At 33.4% G+C, this 14,750-nt stretch overlaps 4 protein-coding genes across 6 annotated transcripts in view; 2 read left to right on the plus strand and 2 right to left on the minus strand.

Annotated features, from left to right (window-relative positions):
* Cals (calsyntenin 1) overlaps positions 1-1,890 on the plus strand; it is a 32,169-nt gene extending 30,279 nt beyond the window's left edge. The window contains exon 9 of the mRNA XM_014355690.3: positions 278-1,890. The gene's annotated coding sequence lies outside the window, so the exon portion shown is untranslated. The remainder of the gene's footprint in view (positions 1-277) is intronic.
* A 5,372-nt stretch (positions 1,891-7,262) lies between these two features.
* Positions 7,263-11,106, minus strand: LOC106641260 (dymeclin). Of its 2 annotated transcripts, none has more exons than XM_014355620.2 (12): positions 10,764-11,106; positions 10,324-10,635; positions 10,056-10,259; positions 9,740-9,984; positions 9,453-9,668; positions 9,196-9,374; positions 9,003-9,128; positions 8,813-8,926; positions 8,517-8,735; positions 8,257-8,433; positions 8,067-8,183; positions 7,263-7,994 (listed from the first exon to the last, which is right to left on the minus strand). In XM_014355620.2, the coding sequence occupies exons 2-12, from the start codon at positions 10,608-10,610 to the stop codon at positions 7,824-7,826; spliced, it is 2,055 nt and encodes a 684-aa protein (XP_014211106.2). In that variant the 5' UTR covers positions 10,611-10,635; positions 10,764-11,106; the 3' UTR covers positions 7,263-7,823. The 2 variants fall into 2 exon arrangements, with proteins under 2 accessions (XP_014211106.2, XP_014211103.2); XM_014355617.2 differs by having other exon boundaries at positions 8,257-8,439.
* Positions 11,107-11,416: 310 nt separating this feature from the next.
* On the plus strand, positions 11,417-13,597 carry LOC106641286 (mitochondrial tRNA-specific 2-thiouridylase 1). The gene is made up of 8 exons (XM_089596505.1): positions 11,417-11,479; positions 11,860-12,056; positions 12,131-12,296; positions 12,367-12,551; positions 12,634-12,860; positions 12,931-13,098; positions 13,165-13,392; positions 13,461-13,597. Exons 2-8 carry the CDS (start codon positions 11,981-11,983, stop codon positions 13,554-13,556), a joined length of 1,146 nt encoding a protein of 381 aa, XP_089452631.1. The 5' UTR covers positions 11,417-11,479; positions 11,860-11,980; the 3' UTR covers positions 13,557-13,597.
* ox (ubiquinol-cytochrome C reductase complex subunit oxen) lies at positions 13,596-14,355 on the minus strand. Of its 2 annotated transcripts, none has more exons than XM_089596506.1 (3): positions 14,265-14,355; positions 13,887-14,044; positions 13,596-13,808 (listed from the first exon to the last, which is right to left on the minus strand). In XM_089596506.1, the coding sequence occupies exons 2-3, from the start codon at positions 14,025-14,027 to the stop codon at positions 13,770-13,772; spliced, it is 180 nt and encodes a 59-aa protein (XP_089452632.1). In that variant the 5' UTR covers positions 14,028-14,044; positions 14,265-14,355; the 3' UTR covers positions 13,596-13,769. The 2 variants fall into 2 exon arrangements, with proteins under 2 accessions (XP_089452632.1, XP_014211145.2); XM_014355659.2 differs by lacking the exon at positions 14,265-14,355 and adding an exon at positions 14,117-14,250.
* Between the last annotated feature and the right edge of the window lie 395 nt (positions 14,356-14,750).

Here is a 14,750-nt window from a genome sequence, read left to right on the forward strand (position 1 = left end):
TATGGGTAAACATTGACTTTGAAGAAGCGCTTTCTACCGTAAAAAATTCATCGAGTTTACTTTGCTAATCGGTTTTAACTCGCTTCCCTTGGCACGGAGTCACGACTCGTATAATTGTTATTCTGCCCGACATTTCTCCCGTACTGAAATTCATCAAAGTAGATGATTTAACAATAAGCTTGAAATGACATTTTTCACGTTAAATCTTTTGAATTTTTACTCTCGGTGCATTAAGATTTTTTCCCCCTTACATAATCTGCTTTAAATCTAAATCCAGGCATCACGGAGCTTCGCAATGCAAATTCATCTACTTTAAGATCAAGAAAAAGGGCGTTGCTGGGGGTGAGGCAGCAATGGCAGAGCGACACAGTCTTTTGTCTCGAAAACGAAAACAAACAAAAAAAAAAAAACAAAAAAACAAAAAAAAACAAAAAACAAATAACACTTTTCAAAGGGCTCGAAAAATAAACCTTCACATCAAGTAAAGAAAAGTTTGCGTATAAAGAGAAAAAGAAAGAAAAGAAAATCGTCAAAATTTTCTCAAATTCGGCTCGAGTGACTTCACATCCTCCCTGCAAAGGACAACAAGTTTGAAACGAAAAGAAAGAGAGAGAGAGAGAGAGAAGGAAAAATTGCTAGGTAGTCTGTAGAGGCGTAAACTGTGTGTTCTTGCAGGTAGGTGGAAGTGTCACATTATATCCGTCCCCTTAGATTGAGTTTCTATAGCACCAGGCATCGGCGAATCAACGGTGTGCTGCTTGAGAGATTAAAATAAAGGAAAATTAAATGAAAGCAAGAGAGAGTATAGGCAGAGAAAAAGATAATGAAAAAAAGAGAAGAACGATTTTTAATCTTTAAGAGTGCGGGACGCTTTGCTGAACAGTTGACAAAAAAAAAATCTCTTTCTACCCGAACGGTAAAAGAAAAAAAAAATTGTTAAAATCGGCGATTGTCATGGTATGTGAATGTATTATTACTATTACTACTATTATTATTATTATTGTTCTTTAAAACTACTATTTTCTCACACTGCAAGTATTAAAATGAAATAAAATAACCCAGCACACCCACACACACATTTGTTCAACAAAAGAACACAACTAAAACATATTTAAACGTTGTCGGGGATGTGACCTGGTTTCTCGGGTAAATCCCCGCAGACGAGAACAAAATTTTTCAAATGTTGGAATACGCTTGCAAAGCTTGCATGAAAAAAAAAAAAAAAAAAAAAAAAAAAATGGACTGCAGTCGAGTAGGTTGAGACTATAGATATTGAACGAGATATATTTAAATGAAAAAAAATCAAGATACTATATCGGACATTGCATTCATTACACGTTTGTATAGGGATTTCGAGTAATTGTTGGTGTAACGTATCAAAGACTTTTAAATGCACAAATCGACTTTTACAAATGGAACATAAAGAGAAAAAAAAAAAGGAAAAAAAGTATAACGCTAGTTTCACTACAGTCTGCCTTGTGTTAAACGCTTAACTGATGCAAATTTTATAGTAGATAACAGATAAAGAGATATTCATTCAACGCTTCTATTATAATATCGACTTCTTTCAAAATGCTCACCCATAAAATATATATATATATATTATAATCTCCGAGCAAAGTAAGAGAACAAAAAAATAATAAATATCGCTACTGGTACTAATGGTATCTGAGTACATTAATCATCGCTATTCATCATAGATTTCGCGCAATGGTAATGAACAAAAATACACTCTCAATAGCTCATACATACATATATGTATATTAATAACAAGAAAAAAAAGAAAACTCATGCTTTTACGTTCTGCCTTTCTAAAGTCTCAAAGAGACTCGAAATATATAAGTACACCCATTGGCACTCTTGTGAACTCTTTTTTTTTTTTTTTTTTTTTTTTCCTTCAAAGTAAAAAGAAACATTTAATGGATCACTGGTGTTGAATATTGATTTGCCATAAGGAAAGGGTACTGGGAGATACAGAGTGAAAAGACAAGAAGAAAAAAAAAGAGCTGCACGTTCGAGAAAGTGCTTTTAGCTTCCGCGTACAGTGTCGGGGGGAAAAAAAAAAAAAAAAAAAAAAATGAAGCAAGGGGTTGGTATCTTCAACAGCCACCCGCATTCAATAACATTGATCCTGCCTCTTCCTGACTTCTTCTTCCAGTTTTCTTTAGAACTCGGTCAGAGGAGCGAATCTCAATAATGTGCTATTTTGTTGATCGGAATCTGCCACCCACATTATACAAGAGTATAAATACATACATGTGTGTATATGCACGTAACACATATTTAATACGCGTAGTATAGTATAACGGTGTGTGTTTACGGCGTGAGATTGAGAATCGCGAGAGCAAGAGAGGTGAAGATAAACGTTTTATCATATCGTTATATATATATACAATGTACACAGAGCGAAAAGTGATTGTGCATGTTTGTATATCTATGGCAAGTGAGCAGGTGCGTGTGTCAATTACATACTTTGCATGCGATATGTATACGTGCACGGTTATCCAAATTAAATGAAATGAAAAAAAAAAAAAAAAAAAAAAAAAGTAATAATAGTAACAGTAAACAAAAGAGAGGGCGTGGAAGAGTAAAAAAAAAAAAAAAAAACCCTTGGAAAACTCGGCAGGAAGATGTACCTTTGCTGCTTCCGTGTTTCATTGTGGAAAACTTGTAGTGCAATCTATATATATATATATTTATCATCTTATCATTTTTAATCTAAAGGCCTGGAACACTATAGAAATATAAATATGTATCGCAGTTCGTTTTTTTTGTACGTTGCTATACACTGTCACACATACACACACACCCACACGTATATGCATACCACTGTATTTAATCATTTGGTTGTTGAATTTTTTTGATAATTGTTGTGTGTAGGAGTTATCCGAAGGCTCATCCTTCTCGTGTTACGCGATGAGAGCGTCTGGCGGCTTAACTCAGAGATGTACGTAGTATTGTGTTATTACTACATCGTTCTCGCGTCTATGAGGCGTGGGATATAAATGAACTTAAGTAAATGACAAGAAATTATGTAAAAGCAAAGTATGGACATAAAATAAAATAAAATAAAATAAAATATATATATATATATATATATATATATATAAATTTGTGTAACGTCAGGCAGTATTTGATATACATACACGCATTATTGTCATTATTGCTATATATATATATACATATTACTCACCCCTCGCGCATCTTGGCACCCCATTCGGTACGTGTATACATATATTTGACGCACAAGAGCAAAAAATGATGATAACGATGATGTCGAGGCAAAAATAATCTCACGAGACTTCCGTGAGACGTGAAGCAAATCGTGTATTATTCTCGGGATCATGAACTTTCATAACAATGTGGAAGGAAAAAAAAAAAAGTTTGTAATTTATCAAAAATAATAACGAAAAAAAAAAAAAAGAAAAAAACATACATGTGTAATGATTAATAATGAATACAAATACTGCCGAGTCCTAATTCACGTGTGTATGTATGTATTTTTAGGAAATCTATGTAATATCGATCAGGTATGTACCTAGAACTTGTAGTATTTGGGTATAGCGAACGAAATGTGTATTTCGCATACGTACTATATGACAATTTATTTTTCCAAAATGCATATCATATCATTTTTATAAAAAGAAGAATTGGTAAGAGTTAAGTGGATGATTGACGTGACGAAGAAACAAAAAAAAAAAAAAAAAAAAAACACTGAAAGAGACGAGAGAACAGAAAATAAATACACGAGAGAGGAAGCTTTTTGACACTTTGTGCATAAAAGTATACCCAACTCGTAAAACAAAGATCGATTTGAAAGAAATGGAGTTGCCGTGCTTGACAAAAAAAAAAAAAAAAAAAAAGAGAGAGAACTCATGCCATAAAAAATAATACTAACCATAATCATAAACGAACCATCGAGAGATTTTTCTCGTCGTATACTTAATCCTTATCCTCATATCTTGAGCAAATGGTTTTGTCGTCTATCTCCTGCTCCAAGTATATATTATATTCATCGATTTCTGCCGATCCTATCCAACACATTACGGGCACTCGTTTTATCTCGCTTATAATGAAATTCGCCATTGTCCCGTGCCTATACATTTATCTCTCTGTTCCCGTCTTTTCTTCGGTCGACTAACGGAGCCGGGCATTTTAACCAGATGTCCTTCCTCTGCAGTTACGGTTTCCGCTCGACTTGCAATTATATATCCTATTTTACCTGCGAGTGTAGCTTCTTTTCAAGTATCTCTTTTTTTCATTATTGCGAGTCAAGAGCAGTATTTCAACACTGCGTACTGGAGATATATTTTTGATTTAATTTTTAATTTATTGCTCCATTGGGAAATCGATTTTTTTCGTCGATGAGCTTATATGTTTGTAATATATACATACACTTGCCACTACGTAGCGAATCCCAGCATCAGCACTGCTGGCGTTCTTTTATTTTATTTCATGTACACGTAGCAATTAAAATCGACTGTACGTAGTTTTCTTTTTTAAGTTTAATTTAATTTTTTTCTTAATGCATTTGGACGTGCATTTTTTTCCCCGTTTAACGAACGCATTTTTTAAATCAATTCCCGAAAATTCGTACCGTCGGACCTTTTTTTTTTCACGTTATCATTAATTTTTATAATTCTTAACAAGGCAGCTTCTTAGACCATTTAATAGCTACTTTTCACGTTGTTTTTACCCTTCGAGAAGAATTTTACATATTGTACTTAAACAAAAAAGTAAAAAAAAAAAAAAAAAAAAAAAAAAAAAAAAAAACACTAATTAACTAATCAACAAATGAATGCGACCTTGCAAGTAAGAACAAAGCAAATATATTTATGAATAAACGTAACAATGAACAACAACAAAAAAATGAGCAAAAGAAAGAAACGTGTACAACATTCACGTGCAACCGAGAGGTATATATAATGTACTGTACACGAGGAGTCACTCGAGGAGAGTCGAAATTAGGGCTCGGCCATTATTATATACCCCACGTGCACGCGACAACGGGCCTAGAGCTTTGCAGCTTATGCATATAGACTACGAGGGACGAAAGCAGCGACTGGAATGCATTTTTGAACTCGGAACTCGCGCGCGGGGGCTTATCCTAGTTTCGCATCTTGCTCTTCTTCTCTCTCTCCCTCTCGAGGCTTTTGCGTGACATGTACATACTTCTCCGAGTATTCGAACAAAATGTGAAAAACAAAAAAAAACGAAAAATAAAAAATAAAAAAATATTATTTGCGACGATTGATTTGTATACTTACCTATAAATGCGCACTTTGTATTGTTTTTCGTGCAGGCAGCTAATGATTATTGTAATGCACCCGAAAATTTGAGGATGAACGAAAGAACAACAAAATAATGAAGACGCAAAAACCATCCGATGTTATACCAATGCTCCATCGGAAACATGAATCTCAAAGCGAGAATGGATGCAAAAAGGTTCGCGTATTTTTTTTTTTTTTTTCCCGTGTAAAAGCGCCGCAAGCACGAGTTATTTGAAACAACAAATGTTAAAAATCCACTTGCACTTATACTTACACGTGCACATTGAAAACATAAATTGAGCGCAGGGAATAATCACAAAAAAAAATCAAGCTGTAAAAGTATACGTGTACAGGTGGGCTGTTCGAGGCACCGGGAGCAACAACATCTTGTTCAGCTGCAAGAATAATGAAAAAAAAAAAAAAAAAACGCCATCACGCTCCTTGTCCCCGTTGTAGTTGCATCAAAGTATATGTATAAAATGCGCGCATCGCGAGCGACACTCGAGAGTGTGTGTATGATAATGAAACGCGACGAAGCGGAGGTCAGGCCTTGTAAAAACTTAAATTGGCGAGATGCGTATACATGTACGAACGAGAGAGAGATGCGCCGTTGTATATCCAACGAGGGAAAAAAAAGAAAAAAAATAAAGATGACGACGTCGGGAAATCCATTTTTTTTCTCTGTATTACGTGTAACAAGCGCGCGTTTACGTGATGCTTCTAGAGGGAGATACTTATTGCATTTTTCTGACGCGCGGTTTTTGCTTTGACCCGTCCGACGTCGAGCGTTTTGTTAATTAATTTTTTCTTTTCCATCGTTGCACTAGACGACGCACACAAATGACAAACCCTACAGATGGGAAAACGAACGGGAAAAAGTTACGAGGAAAGACGAGAGAGTGAAATCGTGCATCTCTGCAGCTTTTGGCTTTGAAACAAGAATCCTATGTACGAGCACCACGTCACGCATATATATATGCATCAAATTAAATAATAAAGTTTATACGTATGTATCACGACTTTAAAACAAAAATGATAAATTTAAAAAAAAAAAAAAAAAGCTCCCTACCAGTACCGAAGTAAAAATTGTGTGTTAACTAATCGTAAAGCTAATATTTAAAGTTAAGGGCAAAACATTATCATTGATATGTAATGATAGAGAACAAACGAGGTACCACTGCATATTATGCTTACGTATACTTGTATGTTTTAAAATCCACATCCGAACAAATTAACTTTAACGAAAATATAGATATAATGTATACATATGCAAACGTTGATGAAGAAAAAGAAAGAAGGGCGTTTTTTCTCGCTGAGACCATGTACTTATTCTCTGTTGCGTTTTCCGTTCGAACTGTAAAACCCTGGATAATTGTAATTAACTGAGCAACTCGAAGCGTTTGTTTTTCTTTTTTCGTGGCGCACACAAATGTCCAAATATTACGATAATAGATCTCGTTGAATTCGCAAACTGAGATTGTTCAGCTAAAAAAAAGGAGACAAAAAAAAACCAATATTAGCAATAGAGCAGAATGAAAAAGAAAAACAATTCACACATGCGCATACACACGCTGCACGTGCTAGGAATATAAATTACTACCTTAATGATACATATAAATATATATATTATAAATAATACTAAGACGTCAAGTGTATTTGTTTAATAAAGGTGTACATTCGAAAAAAAAAATTTCCAAAAACCACTGTTTGTACTTTATTTTCATACGTCATCTTTCTCCTCATTGTTCATTCCTACCAAATTCCAAAGTTTCATGTAGCTGAAAGAGATGGACCTTATTTTTTTAATAACGTAATTTTTCGTATGTTTTTTTTTTTTTTTTTTAAATTGATTAATGCAATAGCTAGTAGAGAATTTCATTTTGGTCAGTGAAGTAGAGTATGTTTTGTTGATCTGATGATAATAAAATTACATCTTAGGAATTCATTCCATAGCTGGGTGAGTAAATGAAACATTTTCTTTTGTATACAAATCTTGTTATAGTAAATTTATTATATAATACTTATTCTCAAAACAGCTGTAATTATGTACAGACGAAGTGTAATCGTGAATTACTCTTACATTAAATAACATAAAGTCTGTAACATGGTATGTTTTAGCACAGCTTATAGTTAGAAAATTATTTACAATTTTTCTACTGATAAAAATAAATAAGCTAATAATCATTCACCAATTTACGTTATTTATGATTTCACGGTAAATACTCGCGTTTGATAAAATTTTGCGCTTACAAAAGGTAAGTATTTTTACTTTGTCAGCCAAACCTAAGTAATAAGTTATCATAAGCTTCTGATAAATAGGAGTTAATAATAAAGTCTTTCTTTCACTTGAGTTTATAGAATTTTATCAGTTTGCATGTTGGTTTTTTAAGTATGAAATTTGTTCATGCTTTTCAATTTTATATGTAATATATTCGTTTGATTAGATAAAAAAATGTACAATTTAATTAAATAATAAACTTCAGTCGTGATTAAGTGAATACCGCAAACGTTTTAGCGTTTAACAAATTTAACGATCTGTAATTAATTTTCGTATCAGCAAACTACAATTGTCGTTTGCTCGCTTTGACTCGGTAGGAATAGCTTTATATTTTCTGCATTCCAGTGAAGCAATGCACTCTGACATACAATGCTCCAGACGTATGGAATAAAGAATTCCTCGGGCTGTTCTTCCTCAACGTACTTGAATTTGAGCTCTGGGAATATCTAAAATTTATCAAATCCAAAATAAACAAAAATGTATCGTTGCTAGATACTTTATTTAATTTTCATACTCACCCTCAAACGATCTTTCTGCCACTGACTTGTGCCTTGCTGTATTGTTGCTAGTACTTGACTAACACCAAGTTGAGAATGTTCTTTCTGCTCAAGCATTTCCGAGAAAAAAGTAATCACCTAAAAAAATTACAAAAATTTGTAAAAACGCTTTTTTTTATCGAAAATATTTATTTGTCAACCTGAATCTTACCAAATCGATGTTTTGTACTATATCTTGAAACGCTGTATGCGTCCTAAACTGTTGGAATATGTCTTTCTTGTAGAGTAGAGTATAAATTAAATTAGGATTGTAAGCCAACTGATGTGTTAAAGTACTGTTTATGATTTCTAAAACCATCCGTAAAACTTCCTCCAATACTGTCAAATCCTGAATCTTGACAAAGGTAAGTGAGAAAAATTTGTGTAAAATATAAACGTGAATCAATTGTTGTGAGAAAAAAAAATTCTCACCAGATCGCTGTTTGCCACACTACCATTAACAGCAACATTTACTGTAGTGGATGTTGACGTGGAAGACTGGGTTCTGATCGTAGCTTCAAGTTTAGCGTGTTTTTTTGCTAACGTCTCAAACAAGCTTATCAAACGTTGGCTAACGTAAGGATGCAATGCCCTAAACTGGCTCGACATGTTTGCCAAAGCAGCCAAGCAATTCGTATGCAGATATCGGTCCTGATGAGTTTAAAAAAAAAAACTAGAATATTCCCTACAGTTTTTATTTAAACGTTGTATGTTTTTGAATCAATTACCCTCATTTTCAACATATTATATTGTATAGTTCTGATCACAACAAGAATCAACAAACCACCCAAGGAAATTTCGCTTATAGATCTTTCAGTGTACCACGTGATTCCTTTCAACATCTAAATGAGAACAAAAATGGGGCTAACAAATCAATTCAATTAAATTTTAGGACTGATAGTAAAAATCCAATCTTACCGCATCATGAACCATTTTATTGAACGTCTCATCTTCGCTCAAAATCAAAAGAATAATCAAAGACATGTAAATATGATGCGAAGTGTTTTCTGGAGCATGATAGAGTATTCTCAAAATAGGAATCACCTGTAATTAATTTTAAGCTTGTAACTTGTAATATTTATCCAATATTTTGACCACTTTAAGCACTTACTAATAGTTGTACATCAGGCCTTTGCATTATGTGTTGCTTTACGTTAGGATTTCTGTGAAGTAACATGTATAATAAAAGAGTTACCTCATCAGAGTTTGGTACTTTACAAATCGTATTGTACAATTTATCGACGTTAAATTTAAATGAGCATTGTGCTTTACAGAACGTCTCACAGTCATCTGTAAATTTTTTTTTTCAAGATTTCACAACACATTCAAAGTATGATTGATGATTGCAAATAAGAAAAAAATACGAACCTTTAACGTTTGAAAATTCAAAAAGTGCATCCCTATAAGGATTTGACGATGCTGTCCAATGATTTGTGAGAACTAACAAAAGTAATAATGATTGACTAGCTAATGGTGTTTCTGTATCTCTTTTTTTTTCTACATCTTCCACAATTCCACCGTGCGCAACTTGAACATTTTTTGAACTATTCCCCATACCCATAGTAATGACATTCCACAGTCCCGCTGTTTCAACGTGTGTTACATCAAAATAAACTTGCGAGACAATTAAAAAGTAAAGAATTTTTTTCGCATACCTGCAATACTAAGAACAATACTGGAGCCTGGCTGAGGAGTTAAAAGGCCTGGTGGAGCATGGGCTTGTTCAGCAAAATTATTCAACAATGTACAAACCATTACCGGAGCATGCCCACTTAATTCTTCGTCCATGACGATTCGATAAACTGTACTGTATTCTGCTGCAGTTTGCGAAAAAAGTTGTACCGATAGCAGCACTAGTAGGCAATTAATAGCTTCAAGATGAACGAGATAAGTGAACTCGCTAAAAAAAATTAAAGAATTTAAAATCTTTTCATTGATTTTTGAATTTGTTGTAGATATAATTTGTCTTACCAAAGTGGCACATCTACGATTACTTTTACTAGAGCTCCAAAAAAAGATTGCAAGCGAACAGGTAGTAGACTGTTGATGTTTTCACCAGTTAGCTGTACTTCTACGTGCTTAACCATTTCTTCCTCTCCCACAGTCTCGATCAAATACTTCAAAATACACCTCACAGCAAACAGTGCATTGTACGTTTGCCAAGCAGGCATTATACTGAAAAGTACATTTTAAAACATTACAAAAGATCAATTGATTATTGGAAACAATGTCTACTTACTTTTCAGAGTCAGACATTGTGAGAAGATCATGAACCCGGAGTAAAGAGATCTGAATCAACGATCCAATATTTCCTGAATATTGATTATTAACTAACAACTTTTGACAGCACAAATCTAAACGCGAGTCCAGCTCGATTTGATCGTTTCTAGTCAGAGGTGGTCTCATGTTGTAAGAGAGGAATCTACCCCAGAATGGATCATCCAGGGGTATCGAATCCTTACTGCAGAACATCTCCAAATGTGTATTTTTTGATAAATCCTCAAGTCTGCTTGGAGAGGAACCCATGGCTTCTTATTGTAAAAAAAAGTATCTGTAAGCATCGAACAACCAAACACTTTACTTATAGCCTCTTTCAATAAAGACACTCAAAACTACCAGAACCAAGAATCAACAGCTACGAAGTTTGTTTAACAAAACATTGTTATTTTAGACATCTACCTGTCTAGATCCAAAATAATAAGAACAGTCAGCAGCTCCTTTTACATCACATATACGTGGTCAATAAAGCGGACCATCAAAAAAGAGGCACGTCAATAAGTGCCAAGCACGAAGTTGCGACAAATAATCGCGGAAGACACAGCCCACCGTACGCATAAGAAAATATGTAAGTCTGGTCGTTCGGAACTTTGGTGCTATATTTAATTTTGCACTTGAGCAATTAATTTCGATTCAACTAAACTTCAAGTGTTAGGTATAAGACACGGCACAAGTCTCGGGGTTGACTCCGTTGCCACGTCGTTGTCGCGTAAATCGTGTTCGCGAGCTGTACTTATATTTTCACCTTATTGTACTTATAGGTCGGTAGACCTACTGCACTGTGCACTGGCAGCAGTACACACTTCTTACGCACGACGCGACGCAGACAAACCTGACCGGAAAGGTACCTGATGGTAACGTGGTAACACGACCCATACGGCCCGTGAAGATTCTTTCCGGTAAACATAAACGGCCCGTATACTACCTTCCGGCGTACGGAATCTTTTTCCGATCGGGTTCATTCACCTGCATTTCACTTTGCATCACTTTGAGTTTTTGATTTTATGCCTACAAGTACTTACTTTACTTTTATTTGTATGTTTTTTTTCGGCCGACGTAACTATCTAACTATTGCGTTGTTTTATGGTGTGTGTGTAGGTGTATAACTATACCTATAGGTATGTATGTTGTACTTGTCGACTCCGAAATCGCGCCGGTTACAGGGCAATCAAACGATGTACCAAAATCGATTTAATGATTACCGAAAAAGATGTGTTGAATGAACTCTTTCAAAAATAATCGTTGGATTTAATTTCAATTATTTATAATAAATTTCTCTACCTGGCAAACCTAATTTTATTATAAAAAAAGTTTTAACTTCAAAGTTATCAGCGTGTTTTCGTCAATGAATATATGTATGTTTTTCTTTTGTAAACCAGCAAATAATTAATAGTCATGCGCGCCGCTTTTGATTTTTCGTCTAATAATACAGTAGTTGATGCAAGATCGATCAATCATTTTAATAAATGTGTGACATAGTAATATGTTTATTTTTCAGAAACAATAATGAAATAATTTTTATGAATTTCAATCATTTCAAGTAAGCCTAGGTGTGTGTGAAATGTGCTATCTTCGTTGTAAAATTAATAAAAACGTTAAACGTGTAAAAAATTCAAAAAATGTTCAAAAAAGTTGCTCTGGGTGTTTCTGGTGGAGTTGACAGTGCTGTGACTGCAATTCTTCTTAAATCAAAAGGTAAATTGACAGTTATTACATTTAATTTATGAACTAAAAGTTAAGTGTACATGCAATGCACACTTTTAATTTAGGTTTTAACGTCACTGGAGTATTCATGAAAAACTGGGACTTGCCTGATGAGCTTGGCGTTTGCCAAGTGGATAAAGATTATGAAGACGCAAAGTGGATATGTGATAAATTAAAAATACCTTTGATCGAAGTAAATTTCGTCAAAGAATATTGGAATGAAGTTTTCAGGTACTTAATAGTTCTTCCTTTATTATACTTCGAATGAAATTTATCTTAAAAAAATGTGCTTTTTTTTTAGCGATATGTTGCACTGTTATGAAACGGGAATAAATCCTAATCCAGATATTAACTGCAATAAAAAAATTAAATTCGATAGGTTTTTTAATTATGCCATTAAAGAGCTTAAAGCTGACTGCATAGCAACGGGGCACTATGCCAGGAATAGTTTTAATTCGTACCTGGAAGATTATTTGTCGAATGAAAGTGAGAACAAACAGTTTATTCATTTATTTAATTCTTACTTATTGGAATTGAACTATAAGTACATTTTTTTATTATTATTCAGATGCTTCTCTATTGAAAGCCAAAGATATTCATAAAGATCAAACTTTTTTCTTATCACAGATATCGCAAAAATCGTTAAGTAGAACTATGTTTCCATTAGGAGAACATTTAAAGAAAGATGTATTTGAAATTGCTAGAAGAAATGGTTTGAATAGAATTGTGAATAAAAAAGAAAGTATGGGTATTTGTTTTATAGGTAAAAAGAATTTTCAGAATTTCATTGTTGAGGTAAATATTTTTAGTAAATAAAAATATATAAAGTAGCATATATTGGCAATGAGATCTACCATTTTTACAGTACATAGAAGACAAACCAGGACATTTCATAGATGTGGATAATGGGCGTTGCGTTGGTGAGCATAATGGAATTCACTTATGGACCATAGGACAAAGATGTAAAATTCAAAGAGGTTCTACATCTTACTTTGTTTGTCGTAAGGACCGAGACAATAACAACATTTATGTAGTAAGTGATACAATTGATGAGATAAAAAAGAGATTTTTCACTTAAATATGATAATAAATGTTTAAGGCTGCTGGAACAGAACATCCGGCACTACTTTGTGAATTTTTTATGACATCTAAGGTGCATTGGTTATGCAAAGAACCCAATTCACTAAAAAATAGCCAAGGGGTTTTTGATTGTGAATTCAAATTCGAACGGAGCCAGCCACTGGTACCTTGTTCAATTTTCAAGACTGCCAATGATGAGTTACTCGTTCGAGCACGTCAACCACAGAGAGCTGTTACACCTGGCCAGGTAAAATAATAAAAGTTTTTGAAATCCAGTTTTTTTACAAAGGTGTGATGGACTTTTCAATGTTTCAGTACTCCGTTTTATATTCAGGTGAAGAATGTTTAGGAAGTGCGGAAATTAGTTATTGTTGTCCTTTACTAGGTTTTTCAAATGGAACAGGAAAATAAGAATTGTAAGAAGAAATTAGAAAAATAATAGGCATTACCTGACCGTCAAATAAACATTTATTTGATAAATAAAGTCCTGAGTTAACCGTAAACAACGTTGACTTCTTGATTCATAAATAAGCTATAATGAACTTTTTTACAAAAGAAATAACATGATTTTTATTAAATACATAAACATGTATAGTTTATCCATTTGAACTAATATTCAATAATTTACTGTTCGTAGTTGTGCTTGATGTCATCCCACAATTTCTGAAAAAAAATTCAAGTAAATGAATCAAATTCATAACAAACAAGCACATGCATTTGATTTAGAATTTATTTACTTACTCCTTTGTTGTAGGCACGGAATATTTTGTCAGTTGCCAAATCAAAAGTCCTTTCAAATATGAAGGCACCACCAATAATTGTGAGTGCCATCGTTGAAGAACGTTTGAAAAGTACTCCGTACAACGTACTAGCGAGTGACATTTTGCTCTAGTTTCTTCCTACAATAAAAAATAAATTATGTATCATATTTTTTATATTTAACATACTTTTGGCAAGCATCTTTAGATAACCTCAATTGATTTAGATCAGCTGATTTGCAAACACAGTGAGGGCATGAGGTTACAATGTCATATAAATGATTTACGAAAAATAGTAATAATCCACCATTGCTAACATAAGAAATCTAAGTTTGAAATGTATTAAAATAATCTCACTTACGTAAACGCCAAAATAAAGCCTCAGCAGTAGAATTCTCTAATTGTGATGATGTCACTTTTCCGCACAAGGTACGATCAATTACGTCTCAGAGTGTCACGAAGCGTACAATCACGGTCACAAAAAGTATAATTAAAAAAAAAATATTCATCCAAATTGTACTGATTTTAACATGAACTCAAGTTCATTAAAATCGGATAAAAAAATTTAACGAAAGAAGTGATTGCAATAAATAAAAAAAAGAAAGACTTCTTTGGATTAATTTGAAAAAATTTGTTCATGTTCATAATCTAAAAAAAAAAAAAAAAAAAAAAGTCAAAACATATACATGTTGCAAGTATACTTGCAATATTAACATTCAAAATGTTATGAAAGTATGATTTTGTAGAAATGGTAGACAAAAACATGTAACAAATATCAAAAGCAACAAAATTGTAAATTTTAATTTGCTTGTTTCATTTGGATTAGTAAAGTACCAAGCAAGATAAT

The sequence above is a fragment of the Copidosoma floridanum genome, unplaced genomic scaffold (genome assembly GCF_036245765.1).
Source record: "Copidosoma floridanum isolate Cflo_tuat_1 unplaced genomic scaffold, Cflo_Japanese_pri ptg000030l, whole genome shotgun sequence".
Classification (NCBI taxonomy): domain Eukaryota; kingdom Metazoa; phylum Arthropoda; class Insecta; order Hymenoptera; family Encyrtidae; genus Copidosoma; species Copidosoma floridanum.

Excerpts from the sequence above, each read along its gene's own strand:
- LOC106641286 (XM_089596505.1), top strand. The coding sequence starts at position 11,981 with ATGTTCAAAAAAGTTGCTCTGGGTGTTTCTGGTGGAGTTGACAGTGCT. Across the intron at positions 12,297-12,366 it reads TATTGGAATGAAGTTTTCAG|CGATATGTTGCACTGTTATG; the intron begins GTACTTAATAGT and ends CTTTTTTTTTAG. Across the intron at positions 13,099-13,164 it reads ACAATAACAACATTTATGTA|GCTGCTGGAACAGAACATCC; the intron begins GTAAGTGATACA and ends TAAATGTTTAAG.
- LOC106641260 (XM_014355617.2), bottom strand. The coding sequence starts at position 10,610 with ATGGGTTCCTCTCCAAGCAGACTTGAGGATTTATCAAAAAATACACAT. Across the intron at positions 9,669-9,739 it reads TATTGTTCTTAGTATTGCAG|CGGGACTGTGGAATGTCATT; the intron begins GTATGCGAAAAA and ends ACGTTGAAACAG. Across the intron at positions 7,995-8,066 it reads GGCAGAAAGATCGTTTGAGG|ATATTCCCAGAGCTCAAATT; the intron begins GTGAGTATGAAA and ends GATAAATTTTAG.
- ox (XM_089596506.1), bottom strand. The coding sequence starts at position 14,027 with ATGTCACTCGCTAGTACGTTGTACGGAGTACTTTTCAAACGTTCTTCA. Across the intron at positions 13,809-13,886 it reads TCCGTGCCTACAACAAAGGA|AAATTGTGGGATGACATCAA; the intron begins GTAAGTAAATAA and ends ATTTTTTTTCAG.